The 16975-nt window shown below is 37.2% G+C and overlaps 1 protein-coding gene across 3 annotated transcripts in view; it reads left to right on the top strand.

Moving 5' to 3' along the window:
• Positions 1-16975, top strand: part of Nox (NADPH oxidase) — a 613528-nt gene that overhangs the window by 328249 nt on the left and 268304 nt on the right. For all 3 annotated transcript variants that reach the window (XM_081743205.1, XM_081743206.1, XM_081743208.1), the window contains one exon: positions 15903-16014. In XM_081743205.1, coding sequence (XP_081599331.1) covers positions 15903-16014 — 112 coding nt within the window. The remainder of the gene's footprint in view (positions 1-15902; positions 16015-16975) is intronic.

Genomic DNA, 16975 nt, shown 5'->3' with positions numbered 1-16975 from the left:
TACCTAGACTATGTGTTATCTACACATTCGAACACACAAAAAGGGGCCGCGGTGGCTCAGTGGTAAAGCGCTCACCTCTGGTGCATGGGGTTCTGGGTTCGATACCAGCTCGCGTTAAGTTAGCTTTGTGATGGACAAACACCGTGTGCGCGGGTTTTCTCGGGGTTCTCCCGTTTCCGCTCACTTTCTTCATTCCACCATTTCATTCATTACTCATCATCACCGTATCCTTTAGCCTAGCCATCGTCGTGGGACGTAAAGATTTCATTTCATTTTCATTTTTGAACATACAAAAATTGTACGTCATATCAACTTTCAAAATGCATTTGGGAAGTTTCTAATCACTCAAATGATTACATCAAGTGCTTGAACTCAATTTGAATAAATTTATCTGTGATGTTAACTGTGGATTTGCATTCTTTGTATTCTGTTGATAAATATAATTGATTTGATTGTTATAATATAGTCATCTGGCAACCCTCAGCCTATGAGTCGGTTTTGTTTAAATATTTATGATCATGACATAAGATAAGTCAGAGAGAACAATACCGTGGCAAACAACACCAAAATTCAGTCGTGGCAAACGCCATCGTGGCAAACAACACGTATTCGGAAAGCGGGGGTCCTCCCCGAAAAATAATAAAATAAATAGTCTTCGTATATTGCATTTTAAAGCATTTTTGACTTAAAACTTAATTTTTTTTGTGTTTTATTTTTACTTTTGATAGCTTTTCTTCTTTTCGAAATGTGGTATTAAAAATGCACATACACTTTACAGTTTGTTTGTTTATTTAAACAGTAAAATTCAACCTTGTTTTACAATTTTAATTAAATGTTACCAAGTGTGTCAAAAATAAAATAATGATAAAAGGTAGTTTGCAGTGAATACTCAAAAACAATAAAATTTTGAAAACACGTTTTAGGCCTATAAGCCTACAAGTAATATAAACGAGGCTCAACAATGTATGTTAAAAAATTGGTTGAGAATTACGGATTTTTAGGTAAACTAAACTCGCTTTGCTGCTCGCTATCTAAACAAAAACAATGTTAGTTCACAGTTCACTCCACTTCCACCTTGTAGGGCCAAAAATTGACTGCCTTTTTTCACAATTGGAAACAAACTTTTGTGCTACTCTTTTCATATCCCTTTGTTTACGTTTTGTTTTGTGAACGTAGCAAAATGCTACAGGGTTGAGCCTCTTTTGGGTCATAGTTGACCTAAGATACTTGAAATATTGAGAGGGGGACGGTAACCGTTTTACAAGTATTGGAGGATACGTCCCCGGTGGGATTGACGCCCGTAATTTCCTGTATAGACTCTAATTCTTGTATTGTAGTGTCTTACATACCTTGTTCGAAAGTTCGTAGGCAAACAATTCAAAATATGGACACTTAACGATTCCCAATTTTCCAAGAATTCTACACAAAATTGTATAAATCATGCACTTTGACACTCCTAGCAAATAAATAAATAAAAATAAATAAATCGGGTTTTGTACTCTACTTCTATTGGGACTTTTTACATCAGGACCTCGAAAATAAGAACATAATAATATTACCAATTTCGGCTAAACCCATTTGTATTCTAATTGTTTGACAACGAGCAAAATTATGCTGTAAATTATTATCACTTCGTTCCTTTGATGTTTAGTTTCAATGCAACATTTTTATTCAGAATATAGTAACATAAGTTTCCTTTCACTAACCTAATTTACTTTTCTTACTAAGTCATTCTGATTTGCTCATTTTTCTTCATTGATACACTCTAGTATTTAAGTTCTTGTGTCTTCTTTATACGATTTTGTTTATTAATTATTGCTACACTTCCTTTGATTCCGTTTACTGTCTTGACTTGTTGACATGTATCATATTTTGTTTTATCTATATTAACACCTTGTTTTTTTCTTTTTTCATGCTAGCCAAAAGGATATTGTTTTCTGCCTCTAATCTCATTAACTCAACATTGTTAACTTACACCAGTGTTCATTTGAATCCCCTTTTTGTCCTTATTACTACGAATGACAGTAGTTAATGTATATATTTATCAAGTGCTACTTTACACTAAGCAAAACCTCGAAAATATGACACTCAGGGATGAAGTACATACATATAATACTAGATTGTGTAAGAAAATTGATATACCCTTCACTAGATTATCGAAGATCAAAAATAGTTATTTAGTTATAGGACCAAAGCTGTTTAATAAACTAACATCCTCCATACAACAGCTGCCATTTAAGGTCTATAAGAAAAAGTTATAGGGCCTATGATTAATTGATAACGAATCCATTTTACTCGATTCAAGAGTTTAGTGAATGTTAAGACATTGTGTCCTAATTTGCAGTGGTACTTTATTTCAAATATTATTAGGTTGTTTATTATATAATTAACCAATAACTGATTGTCTGTATGCAATGATTATTTTTTTATATATCTGTATCTATATGTATATCTCATTCGGACGTTGTCTATTGCTTGTAAAGCTCAATGACAATAAAATATTCTATTCTATTCTATTCTATTCTATTCTATTAATGTCCTTATTAGATATTCTGAAGCGAAGTGAAAAAGTACCGGGAATAAGGTAACATTTTACTTCAGATTACCTCTGCTCATGAGACGAGAAATTTCGTGGGCAACATTAGTTCATCCGAAGCCTTACATCACAAACATTAACACTGTTCTAATGTTACATAATGTAGCATTTTATCATTTGCTATAAACAAAAATCAAATAGAGTTTAATTATTTAATGAACCAGAACATATTAAATAGATTAAATTCAGCCAAAAATTTTGGAGTTACGTTTGATCCCAAACTAACATTTAATAACTATGTCGTAAACATCTTAGTTACGAATCTCTTAAGATGTTAGGATTCACAATTAGAACTAGAAAATAATTTAGTAACATTACCAGACTAAAAATGTATTACTCCTATGTCTGATCAAAACTGGAATATGCTGCTGTGATCTGAAACCCATCGCAAGAGCGACACCGACACCAAACGGAAAAAGTACAATCTGAATTCATCAAATACTTAGCATACATAAGAACTGGAATCTATCCATCTTACGTAAACTATCTTATAGTCAATAGTCTAATAGTCAACTTCTGTATCCCTATATTTAAACAAAGGCGAAATATGAGAGATCTGATTTTTCTCCATAAAATAATACAAAACGAATTCAACTGTACGGATCTGATATCGACACTAAATTTTCGTGTCTCGACACTTAAAATTAATGTTGACAACTCTGGCCTGCTTTATTGTAAGAAAGTAAGGACCAATGTATTATTAAAATCACCAACATGGAGAACATGCTCTTCTTATAACAGAGTATGTAGTAAACACAAAGAAATTGACTTCTGCAATATGAACTACAATATATTAAAAAAAAAAACTATAGTAAATTTATTTTGTAATACACTAATACTGTAATTACGCTTATGCTTATTGTGTTGTTGTTCACAAACAAATAGAAAAAATAAATAATACAAAAACTATAAATTGATAGTGATTGCACGATTATAATAAAGAGCATTTATCATAATAAGGATACGAAAGGTATTATACAAAATACGCCAACAAATATGGTTAAAATGTTGTTATATCATACCCTTTGTGGATATCTCGGGACGCGAAATGATCCTGAGAATTTTAGCCCTACACTACATAGTGGGACAGATAATGGGTCATAGTGGTAAATAATCTGTGCTTTTCTACATAACGGTATAGAGTTGCTAATGCATGTTGAACCAGATTGGGAACGTTCGAAGCTAGTTGTAATTCCATAATCTCTTCATAGATGGCACTATTAAGCATACCGGTACTTCCGTTACTCATTTTTGTTTTCTCCTGCAAAACTATTTTTTTTTAAGAAAATAAAAATAAAAAACGCACTTTAGGGTTAAAGTGAAATTTAAAAAAAAGTTATAGCACAAATTTTATACACTAATTTACGAATGATACGATGGAGGGGAGGAGAAACGAGAAAAACTTTCCGAGAATGGAGACAAGAATGAATTCTTCGAGAATCGAGACAAGACGAGAATTCTACAAAAAAAATTACGAGATAAGAGGAGAAAATATTATTATTTTGTCCCATCTTGTCCCTTGGGAAACATTACTTCAGACTGCTTGCTAAGAACTCGGAAACAATCAGATTCGTATTTTCCTCCCTATTCAGTATTCAGCACCTTTCTACTAAAATATCCTCTTACCAATTTTGTCAGTGTTCCTAGGAGCTTCTTTTGCCTCTTGTGGACACTCTGTCTCTTTTCACCAAATTATATAGTACTTTCTTTAAATGCGTGTATAGTTAATGAATTGTATACTCATTTCTCTCAAATGAAGTTGATGAAGAATATGTGATTTTGTCTTGATGCATTATATCTGAAGCCACATTGAGATCTTCAGTAATGTCGTCTACGTAATGAGGAAAAATGAATTAACGTCTCATCCTCTAAGCCATAGAGGATAAGATGGAAGGAGAGCGAGGAGTAGAAAGAACACTACACACCGATGATTTTAAATATAGAAGGAAATACTGAGAATTAATAAAGGAAACTGGAGATTGTAAAACGTGCAAGAAATATTTCCAGACCTCAATCTAACGAGGGAGGGGTGGAATCTCCTATTAGTTCCATGACCTAACAAGTATATTTATAATAATAATAATAATAATAATAATAATAATAATAATAATAATAATAATAATAAAGACCAGAAGTAATCAGAGGCGGATCTAGAAGGTAAAAACTGGGGGGACAGTCAGAACCCAGACTATGATAGGTATATCATGTTTATAATAAACTTTCAAAAGTATATAAATAATAGCTTAAATTATTTTTGTCACTCAAGAAACTGGGGGGGGGGAGGCTAGGCCCCCCGATTCCGGCCTAGATCCTTCACTGGAAGTTATTAACTTCAGTATTATGCTATATTCATTCACCGACATTGTCAAATGCAATCAAGCTGTTTACATAAATATTTGACACAGAATGAGAATTGGACGTAGTGCCTATAGTGTAGATTTACTTTTCAATAAATAAATGAGCATTGTCAGCACATGTCATAACAGTCTATTATTAGCTCCTGGCGTAAATATACAAAACCTTATAGTTTCATTCCAGGTGTATATGCGTGTATATGATAATGTACTTCTCGGTAAGTACTAGACAGATCTATACCAAGTTTGGTGGGCAAGTAGACCATCGTCTAAGAAATAAATATCGTTATTCGTGGGCGATCTCGGCCAGGAAAGGGCTCGGCTCGTCAAGATTGACTGTGTTTCACAACCTTGCACGCCGGGAGCTTCTGAGTTTGGTTCACCGACTGTGTTCTGCTTGTTAGCACTAGGAAAGCTTCGTTTAGAGTTTCGTTGTTCTGTAAGCTTTATTCTGTTTTGAAATATTAAGATCTTCTGGAAATGTAAAAATTTAACCGAGACCCATAATGTTTCTTGCTTTCTAAAATACCGTCATAGCCAAGTAGTTAAAGTAGTTAATGCGTGTAGTCCTGGGTTCAATACCTGTAGCAGTACTCGCCTCGAATAAAAACCCCAGTTAGTGGTTCGTCTCTCATTAAAAACAGTAGTTCCCGTTTCATGTAGCTACGAGGCATTGAACATTAATCAATCAATAAAATAAACACTTTTATAAGCCGTATACAATCATAGAAGTTAAATCCATAATTAGATAATTTTTCCTTTGTATAGTATATGTATACAAAACTCCAGCTCTAATTTTCGGTACGAACACGGGCTAGGGAACTATTAAAAGCAACGAGTGGAGTATATAACATGATGCAGAACTTGAAAATAGATTAAATTGTCACTGTTGCGCCTAAAGTAGGTTGAGTATGCCATTTGCATGAATAATATGAGCGACAGTTAAAGTGTATCGGTTGGAAAGCAAGAGGGAGAAGGCATTTGGTGGGCCGAGAGAAAAATGATAAAATAGGCCTAAAATAAAGAAGGAGCTGAGAAAGTTGTGTAGAAACTATCCTGACTGAATTACATAGGATAGGTTCCGTTGGTTGACTTTTGTTTCTGCAACGTTGAGATAGATGGTTAAAGTAAAATTGGATTTGTAAATAACATATAGGCTATTCATTTTTACAAAGCAAGCCATTAAAATAAAATTGAAGAACATATCAATAAAATGATCTGTAGAATGAGAGTTGATTTCATTCCCAAAAAGACTCCCCATCTAAAATCAAAGAGCAAAAAATTGAGAAAAGGAAGAAGCAGCAATTAAAGGCAAAAGAATATGCTCGACAGCATTAACATGAAAGCTTGTATATCATGTGTATACATACTAAAGAATGGCGATGTTGAGAAGGAAATTTGTAGCGAGTAGACACGTAGTTTTCTTTTTCTCTTTTCTTTAGTTGTATTGTCTCGAATATGATTATTATCATGAAGCTGTTCACTTTGCTGTCTTTAAGCCATTGAATCCATCGTTACGAACAGGCTATTCAACACAGCTTCATTGTCAGGTGGTCGTAACTAGTCCCTTGTTTGTTTTCTACTCATGATGTTAAAGCCTGGGAGAATAAAGTCAAGTTTCCTGCCTGTAATCCAAACTCAATCGTAAAACTACTACCGAAGACAGGATATCGTTATTTATACTGGAATGTGTAAATGTATAATTCTCCCACTAGGACGAAGGTTGATACATAGTATTACTTGCTTATTAGATTGAGCCACTTCGTTCCTTAGAACGAGTCAAATAATGAACTTGATAACAGTTTATCCTTAGCTTCTTACGTCCTCGAGGCACGCAAATTGAGAACTTTTTTTCTTTGAGGGCAATATTGTAATATATTAGTACAGAACATACAGTCTGTTCTGTACTAGGCTACTAAAGCATATCCTGTTTCGAAATCTGATTCTCGGGATGGATGTGAATACAATTAATTGGTTCAATCACATCACCATAATATAGTGTACGCAGTAAGCTCTTCCAAAACCTCCAATAATAATAATAATAATAATAATAATAATAATAATAATAATAATAATAATAATAATAATAATGTCGCCTTGAGTAGCACCTCAACTTTCTCTCGAAAAAATACATCATTTTTTGAAAATTGTGTTCTGAATGATAATGAGGCCTCTTTAGCAATAGTGATACTCATATTTTTTGGTCACACTATATCATTAGTGATCGTCATTATCAATCTTCTGGCCCATAGGTGGGTCCATTCTGAACATATAAAAGCTTTCGTGGAGTATAATGTCCTAAAGTTTCATATTACACAAATCACTCATATGGAAATACCCACAAGAAGTAGTTTACTCGTGGGGTGTTTGTTTACTTATTTATTTATTCTTAACAGTTTTGTACAAAAAAAAAATGCTATTTTGTTATAATTTTATAAAGAAATATTTCATCAATAACCCTAACATATGACATAAATTATTTCTTATGGAAAAAACTACAAGAGGTAGTTTACTTTTGGGGATGAATTTTCTTTCGGTAAAGTTTTCTGAAAATGCCTTATAATTTTGTTCGTATTTCAGAAGAAAATGTTTCGTTAATAACTGCAACACAACATGATTTAGTTTAAAAAATTAGAGCGAAAAAGTTTAATGTGGTGGTCCGTAGCTTTTATTTAATTTACTTATGGTTATATTCATTAGTTAACCTCAAATAATACTAACAATAATAATATAAGGGAGCTTCTACCATTCTACTTGGATTACGTATCCATTCGTGTTTATATGTATTCACAGCAAATTTCCCGAACTGTTCCAGATTTTTATGAAATTTGGCTCGTTTCTTCTTTAAGGCGGAAACTTAGCTCATGAATGAATGGATGAGTTGATGTTTAGTGTATCGTTTAGGAGTGAGGCTATATGAGACGTGGACCTACAGCGTGTCGTGAGCTTCGGACAAGATCAGCTCCTTCTGGAAATCGAACCCAGGTCTCACGCGCCGAAGACCCATACGCTATCCATATAGTCACAAGAGAGTTCTAATCTTTGATGTTTAGGAAATAAGCTTTATTGTTTGGGCTGAAATCTCAAAGAATTATCAGGTAAAATGCGATACAAATCAACTGCAAATTGAAAGTTTGAGCAAATTAGTATTTCGTATTTTTTCTAAAAAATGTACAATTTTGATGCAATATGGCTTAGCGCCTTTACTGCTTGAATTGAGTATAAAGGTGTAAGAGAGGTTGGTTAAAATCAGCAGCCCCAAGTTGAAAGCTGCCGTGTATATATATATACAGAGGTTTTATAATTTCCAACTAGTGTTAGAAAGAAAGAACTGTTCTTGTCATTGACCATATGGAATTCAAAAACCAATATTCCTGATTAATTATTCATTGCATACTTCTAAATGGCATTTCAGTAGTGTATAAAATTCGTACGTATTCACATGGTGAGAGCAAACGTGGTAATAAGGCGAAGATATAAGTATCGTTATACTTGAAGAACGGTCGAATAGTCTAATGTGATTATTCCTTACAGAGTCAGTACAAGAACATAATTTTTGGTATAAAAGAAAACTCGTAATATTTCGAGCCATGAATTTGTCTCAACCTTTGAAAAGCTGGCGTATTTTTCATGTTGGTGCCTAAATATGTCTTTGTGCTTCCCTATCTCACTTGGAAAATTCTTTCCTCTTCATGCACTTCACACAACGTGACAAGTAAGTTAAACAATGTCATTTACATAATGTCAAGTTGATTGACCCAACTAACAATTTTTATTTCTCTCTAAAAGGGATAAAAGTAATAAGAACAGCGTTTTCTTTAATTGAGAAGTGCTAGAGTAGGAGCAGGTGGAAGTCCGGCCCAGAGATGTACTGCTTTGATAATATTTGAAAACTTAATGGCTCTTGCAATCATGGATAAAAACTGGTTAACAGATGTTCTGACTTCAATGTACGTCTTCTTCTTGATTTCAAATTGGTTTCACTACTATAAATATTTGAGAATCACCAAATAAAGATCAGTAGGAAAGCTTGTTTATGACTAAAGAATCAACTTGGAAAAGATTTTTGCATGTACTTTCTCAAGGGCATTTTAACGTGTGCACACCTTGCTTTCTTGGTTATTTAACTGGTTATAAGTCTAAAGTGAGAGATTTTAAGACAGTGGATATTTTTTTTAATTATAAAGCAGAAAGTCTGTGGATTTTTTAAAAAAAATCAATAAAGTATAAAATCAAGAAATAAAGCTTATAACGGTCTAATACCAAACACGAAGTATAAAACTAATTCAACAGGTGTTGGAATTAACCAGTAAAAATAAGATCTCAAAGACATTAACAACTTAGTTAAACAGTAGACTCCCACTATAGAAGTCCAAATTTTTGGCTTTTCCGTTAGTTTAAAAACTGTAAGAAACAAGACTATTCCACGGAGACCTCTTGAACATCTATTTTAGTCTGCTTAGCTCACCGGTCAATTCCAGGTCGTGTAAGCTTCTGGCAAACATCATTATGTTCGTGTGTTTTCTTGGGGTTTTCCTTATTTTGCTTTTTTATTCCATAAATTTGTATCTGTAAAAGAGTGAAACAACTTATTCATTCACAAACTCAATTTGTCTTCTTCTTGTTCCCCTCAACCATAGGTTGGTGGGCAACATGGACATTTTAAAACTTTTCTCACCCTTGGGAGAGCTGTTTTATACTTTTATAAGGTCTCTTCTTCGTAACTGCATCTAGATATTCTATTCTAGGAATTTCTTCTTCCTGGCTTTCCTTCTATAAAGCCCCAGAATTTGTACATGTGATGAAATTTTATAGAAATGCTTTTCTTAAATTCTAGACTAAACAAGACAGACTTTGCAAAATGCAATACTTATAGGATGGGAAAGAACTTAATTTTTTGTCACAATTGCTTTCGTTAGCCATACGTAAGACTAGACTAAACATATTTGCCTCGAAAGATGGCGAAAGGGAAACCCACTAATTTTCACTAATACAGTAAAATCTGTCTTTAGCAGAATCAAACGGGACTCTCGAAAATTTCCGTTAAAGATAGGTTTCATGTTAATGAAGATAGACCTATGCAAAAATGTGCATGCATATGATGGACATACTGAGATAAAATACGATGCTGTACATACCTTAGTCAATTTACGGTATTTATTTATACTATGAATTAATACACGCAAAACTTACAATGAACACAAAAAAATATTGTACAGACGTTAACTTAATTTTTCCAATAGGAAATAAGGGTTTCCTGTACGCACCTCTGCTTCTCTGCTTAACTGTCCACAGGGATTTTAGCCTGAGAAATCATGCTAAGCATATCAGTGTGATTTCGATAAGGCAAATGCCGCACTTCCTTTAAACTTTTGACAAAATTGATAAGTCTTAGCCTACACTTTCCTTTCAACTCAATCCCTTATTTATTTTCTTCCTCCGTAGCGTAGTCGCGAACGCTCTCGCCTTCGGTGCGAGCGGTCCCAGGTTCGATTCCCGGTGGGGGCACTCGGTCGAAAAAGTGTAAAACGCTTTCTCAGTCCAGCCACCCTGAATGAGGCTTTCCTGGGTTTTCCTCATTCACACCGGTCAAATGTCGGGGTGGTACCTAACTTATAGGTCCCAGGCCGCTTCCTTCCTTCCCCAATCATTTCTTTCTTCCCTTTCTCCGGATTGTGTGCTCGCCAAGCGACGTCATCCCTCATACGTAACGGGCTAAATGTCCTTAGATGCCGAAAGCCTAGAAATCTAAATCCTAATCTTTTCTTCCTCCACCTCCTCTTCTTTCCATATAATTCTCAATTAAGTCATGTACAGATGGTGATCAGAAAAATGGAAACACCTGTAGTTGGCAACACGTCAGATGTATGGGTTGGCAGTGGTGTCATGGCGCCCGCAGCGCCGGACCGCTGGTGGTGGTGTGTTAGGTTGGTCTCCATACTACGTCAGGCGAAGTGGAACAGCAGTGTCCAGTGGCTGCAGCAGAGGAGGTAGTGTAAAATGGGAGACCTCTCAGATTTTCAAAGAGGGCAAATTGTTGATGTGCGGTTATGTGGAGTGAGCGTGACGGCAGTGGCTACTGTGTTAGGTGTGTCGCGTGGGACAGTATCGAAGGTGATGATGACCTACACAACACACGGGAAAACCACATCGCGGAAGCGGAACAGTGGGCGGAAGAAAATCATGAGTGACAGGTCACGCCGGGTATTAAAGCGCATTGTCACGCAGAACCGTCGTGTCACTGCGGAGCAAGTGACGGAGGAACTTAATCAGCACCTCCCCCACCCTGTTTCGACAATCACAGTCCGCCGCGAGTTACATGACATGAACTTACGGGGTCGTGTTGCACGGGCCAAACCGCTCATCAGGGACCATAACGCTTTCGCACGTCGCAAATGGTGCCGCGACCATGCAACTTGGACCGTTGAGGACTGCAAACGTGTGATATGGTCGGATGAGTCATCCTTCACCCTATTCCCAACCACGGGCCGTGTTTATGTGTGGAGAACGCCCAAAGAAGCTTATGATCTACAGTGTCTCCGCCCAACTGTGGAACATGGCGGCGGCTCGGTGATGCTGTGGGCCACCATATCATGGTTTTCATTGGGACCTGTCGTCACACTTAGCGGACGAATCACTGCCAACGATTATGTCGCAATTTTAGGAGACCACTTGCATCCTAGGGGCCGGATGTTGTTCCCGGACAATGACGCCATCTTTTAGGATGATAATGCACCCATTCACACAGCTGACGTTGTTGCAGCGTGGTTTGAGGAACATCGGGATGAAGTTCAACACCACCCCTGGCCCACCCAATCCCAGATCTCAACATAATTGAACATCTGGGGTCTGTCTTGGAAACACGACTCCGGCGACGATTCCCACCTCCATCCTCTCTCACAGAACTGGCCGGTGCCCTGCACGAGGAATTGTGTAAAATTCCACTTGCTACCATTCACGGCCTCTATGCCTCCATCCCACGTCGCATCAAGGCTGTTCTGAAGGCGAAAGGTGGCCCGACACCATATTAATCTGGTAAGTTGCAATTTCGTTCAGGTGTTTCCATTTTTCTGATCACCATCTGTATATCCGTCGTGTCTGCTTCGGTCTGCACATCCCTGCCTGTTTTGCTCAAAATATATCTAACCTCTAATAGAATGTCTAAAAGGTTTCTAAATGTTGCACTCCGAAACTTGAAATTTTAGGTTAAGAGGCGTATTTTAATTTGCGTTGTCCGCGTAATACAGCTTCTGGTTAACGAAGGGAATTTAACAGGATTTCCGCCAGTAAATTCATGGGAACGTGAAATATGTTCGTTTAATAAAGCGCCCATTTAAGACAGGTTTTATTGCATTACATATTTCTTTTGAACTGCCGGGTGCACATGCATAGCATGTACACTCACCGGACAAAAAATTAGTCACCCCTCAAGAATTCGTGAACAGCAGTAATTAATAGCGTGTAACACCACCTCTGGCTTTGATAACCGCCTGGATTCGGTTTGGAAGCGAGTCCACAAGGTTTTGCAGGTATGTCACATCCAGTTAAAGCCACTCGTTCAGGATTTCATCGCGCAAATCCGCCAAAATGCGTGGATGCCGATTTCGGCGTTTTACCCGCTGTTCCAACATGTCCCACAGATTCTCGATGGTGTTCAAGTCTGGAGCTCATCCGTGGCTAAGCGGTTAGCGTACGCGCCTTTGGCGTGGGAGACCCGGGTTCGATTCCCGGCGGGAGCTCATGTGGTTCGGATTCCACGTTAATCAGTAGGTCCACGTCTCATATAGCCTCGCTGCTGAACGGGACGTAAAACTCAAAGTCAACTCAACTCGGTGTTCAAGTCTGGTGACTTTGCAGGCCAATCTAGATGGAAGAGGGTTCGGGAGTGTTCATCATACCACGCACAAATTGTTCCAGCCCTATGAACGTTGCTGTTGTAGTCTTGAAAAATAGGAGTCTCCACAGCATACTCATGATGAAGATGTTGGCTAAAAGGCAACACTTGCTCATCCAGAATGTTCAAATACACATGCTGGCTCATTGTAGTGGTGACCTCAGTAAGTGGGCCCAATTCATGATAAGAAAAACACCCCCAAAACATCTTAGACCCACCTCCGGCTTGAACATGCCCCTGCACACATTCAGGATGAAAGGCTTCATGTGGCCTTCGGTGCACTCGACGACGTGCGTCGTGGGAATACAAGCAAAAACGTGATTCGTCAGACCACATTACCTTCCGCCAGTCAGCTACTGTCCACGTTTGGTGATTTCTGGCCCATTGAAGACGCGCAGCTTTATGTGCCTGTGTGAGCAATGGCCCCTTGCGAGGTACCTGACTCCAAATGTTCAATGCATGCAGTCCCCGTCGTAATATTCTTTCGCTAACAGGTTGGGATGGACCTGCATTCACTGTCTGCAGCAATTCCTGTCGGGTTTGGAACCGATTTTCATTGACAAGCCGAGAAACGCGTCTCCGGTCCCTTTCAGTCATGATCTTCTTCCGACCACAATTCTGACGCCGTGTTTCGTGGCCACGTGTATGACACCACTGCTTGTACACGCGTTGAACAGTTCGCTGCGAAACACCAACAAATCCAACAACTTTCCTCGCCGTATGGCCATGGGCACGGCCAAACACGATTGCCCCTTTTTGCCACTCTGTTACATCGTTACTTTTACACATTTTTGACGGACACTATCCACTTGCAACACACTTGTCTCACTGACTGAAGCTGCCTTATGGTTCCGTAGAGGCAGTGCGCGCACAGTTGTGCACGTGACTCGACTGCTGCGCCATCTGTACAGGCTTTAAGATTCATCTCTCCTTCTGCACAAGGGTGACTAATTTTTTGTCCAGTGAGTGTCTTGATTTATAGAGTACAAATATTTCATTCATTTGCTCATATTCAATATAGAAAACGCGGAGGAACGGTCTGAAAACTATTGACCACCGTGGTGACACGTGGATGCATTTGCTACCTTTTTTATAAGCATGTAGATGCATTCATCAGTGATGTGTTTGTGTTTGCATGTTTTTGTATGATATTGAGGCTAACCGGAACAGTTATTTTTAACTGAATGCTTTTTGTAGTTACAATTGACCTCTCGCCTTCTCAGTGAAAGGAACTGGCAGGTCAATGGCCCTGATAAAAGACAAGGATGACAGGCAAACAAGAACATCGAAAGCTATGCCAATGATTTTGTAGACATACTATGCGTATTTGTGGTTCCACGAGTACACGTACACTGCCAACATTTGCTCCTCTACGTCATATGTTCCTCCTCTTCCCTTACTGTGTTTCTCTCAGATTGTGCTTCTATGTTACACACTACTTAGTTGGAAATCAATAAACTAGGACATTATAAAAAAAAACAATATGAAACTTATGCCAATAACTGTACAACTAAAATATCTTTTCTCAATTTTAGAAGTTTCTGTAAACTTTTCGCAAAGGTGATACGTATTAAGATACATTCGCTGTCACTTATGTATGCAGTCCGTTTCATTTCCTTAAATATTCACATGGCAATGGAGTAGAAACCGTTGACTAATGGAAGCAAACATTGTACACTTTCTACCGTATTTACATTTGTTCCATCCTAATAGCGTGCTATTGACCTATCAGGTTAGGCAGTTGCCACTGGATTGATCGGTTTCTTAAAAACTCCATGGGAATGCGCGATATATTGGATTTATATCTGGCGGAAAAATGACGAAAGAAGTGTCGACTTTTGCTAGCATTTTTGTTACAGAGTAGAAGGTATGTCTATAAGCTTGAAGAGCAGTACGACAGTACGTGAATTGAAGGTCAAATAACAAAATCGTACCTTTTCTATTTGGTGCTGCAAACTGGTGAACGAAAACCTGATACTAATTTGTTTCAACACAGGGAAAACGTTTCAGTATACAATGTCAGCAACAAATTAATTTCACAGAGGTATGGTGACGCTTTAGTTATGGCTGGCATTAATGGTTTGAAAACTGAAGTTCAACAAAAATATTTCAACCAGTATTTGTTCATTGTTACACATGGTTTATTAAAAATAATATTATAAAGTACCCAAAATCCTCACATGTATTTTGTAAATTTATTTTGTTTATTATTGTAAAACAAGGAAGTGATATTCAAACTGTTTAGGAAAATAAAAACAGATAATGTAGGCATCACACCACAAGGAAGTTTTCCTATACGGAAATAACAAATTAAGGCATTTCATAAGGAGACCTGAGCTAAGCTCTAAGCTACAACCAGGAAGCACCTGACTCCCGGAAAGGGGTTGTGCTGGTTGAGGACGGAGGGTAGACTGGGGAGTGGTAATTAAGATCGCATAGTGTAAAGACATCGATTGGAGATTATCAGAGCTGAACCACCTGTGAGTATTACATCTATTTACGATGTTGGATAACCATAATGGTTAAGTTTCTGTGCCATTACGATTTAGTAGATTTTTATAGTTAAAACCATTTCGAGTCCTGATAGCTTGTGGTGTGATGTCGAAAATATCCAAAAGAAATTGATTATTTCATTTCTTATCTAAGAAGATAAGTTAAATTCATCCTTGAGTTGTCTAAATACACGGTGTTACATATTTCAGATGAGCTACGCTCTGTCCCCAAGTATAAAAAGTTTCTAAGATACTAAATCATTCCAGTTAGAAATTTGTAGCACACGGTAATATATTGAGATCAGTGGTAGTCAAGCGTCAAACCAGTATCAAGCCATTGTTTATTTTCCATCTTTTGTAAGCTGAGTTTCTTAGCTGTTGGACGTTAAAATATACCTTATTTCAATAATGTGCGATCACGTTAAATTTTGTGTGGATGTGTGACTCATGATTATTACTGAGTTTTGATCTTTAAAATATTAAAATAGAAAATATACGATTTTTTGTGTTGTTGATTTATGTTATTATCTCTCTAATTGCCACTTCCTTTTCCCTCGTTTCTCTAGGGATGAAAAGCAGATAGATTTCGCGGAACAAGTGGAAAGTGTCGCATATGTGTTGTGTGGTGACGGAAATATTACGCTTGAGAAATTTGGCCAAATCTTCAAAGCAAAAGGGGTAAGTGAATATCAAACTTAATATGATATACATAATATTTTGCCTGTTTGCAAGTTGAATTTGGTATTTTCCACAAACATCAAGAGCAAATATATATTTAATTGTTTGTTTGTTTTCTGAGTGCTCAGATCTAACGGAAGGAAGCAAATTTGTTCGAGAAACATAACAATCTCATTTCTTTAGAAAGGACCAAATTGTGTATGTTGGAATTTTTGAAATTCAGTGAAAAGGAATGTGCGTGTGTTTGTGTGTGATAAAATCACGGGAAAACAGCTGAACCAGGGATTGCATGATATTACGTTGACAATTTTCTCCATTGGGTTGAGGGGGTGCATGAGAAGGGGGAACATATGAAAATAATAATCGAAAACGACCGATATTATTGTTCAATCCATAGTTTTTGAGGTAGCTAAGATGAATAGTTGCATTAACGATGCCGTTTAAATGCAAGTTCAGCTTCCATGGCATGGAGGTGGGAAGGGGGTGAAGCTTAATGTTCCTTCCAGACATGTTTTTGGGGAGCATTGCCCTCCCGGAGCTCTGAAAGTGCCCCCCCAGAGTAGAACAAAGTAATACGTCTATAATATAATAAATATAATAGTACAGTGTGAATATAATATGTGCTCCCGATACGCCCCCCGGAACATTTTTTTTCTGAAAGAAACACTGAGCTAAGGATTTTTGTCATTATATTTTCATTGAAATGTGTATTGTGAGGGAGGAGGGGTTGAAACACTTTTCATAAAACTTTTTCTCTTTGTGGGAGGAAGAAACATTTCAGCTAGTTCATAACGAAAACGGAAATATGATAAGAAACTCTTGAGGCACGGTGGCTCAATGGTTGAGTGCTTATTTCTAGTGCGAGGAATCTCTGGTTTGATTGTTATTTTCGGGATTTTCCCGTGCCTGTTAATTTTCTGATCCTCCCACATTCTTATTCCACTAATTTTTGAAATGATTA

The sequence above is a fragment of the Thermobia domestica genome, chromosome 16 (genome assembly GCF_964235325.1).
Source record: "Thermobia domestica chromosome 16, izTheDome1.hap1.1, whole genome shotgun sequence".
Lineage (NCBI taxonomy): Eukaryota > Metazoa > Arthropoda > Insecta > Zygentoma > Lepismatidae > Thermobia > Thermobia domestica.
The sequence above is the reverse complement of the archived record's forward strand: the minus strand, read 5'-3'. Positions and strand labels throughout refer to the sequence as shown.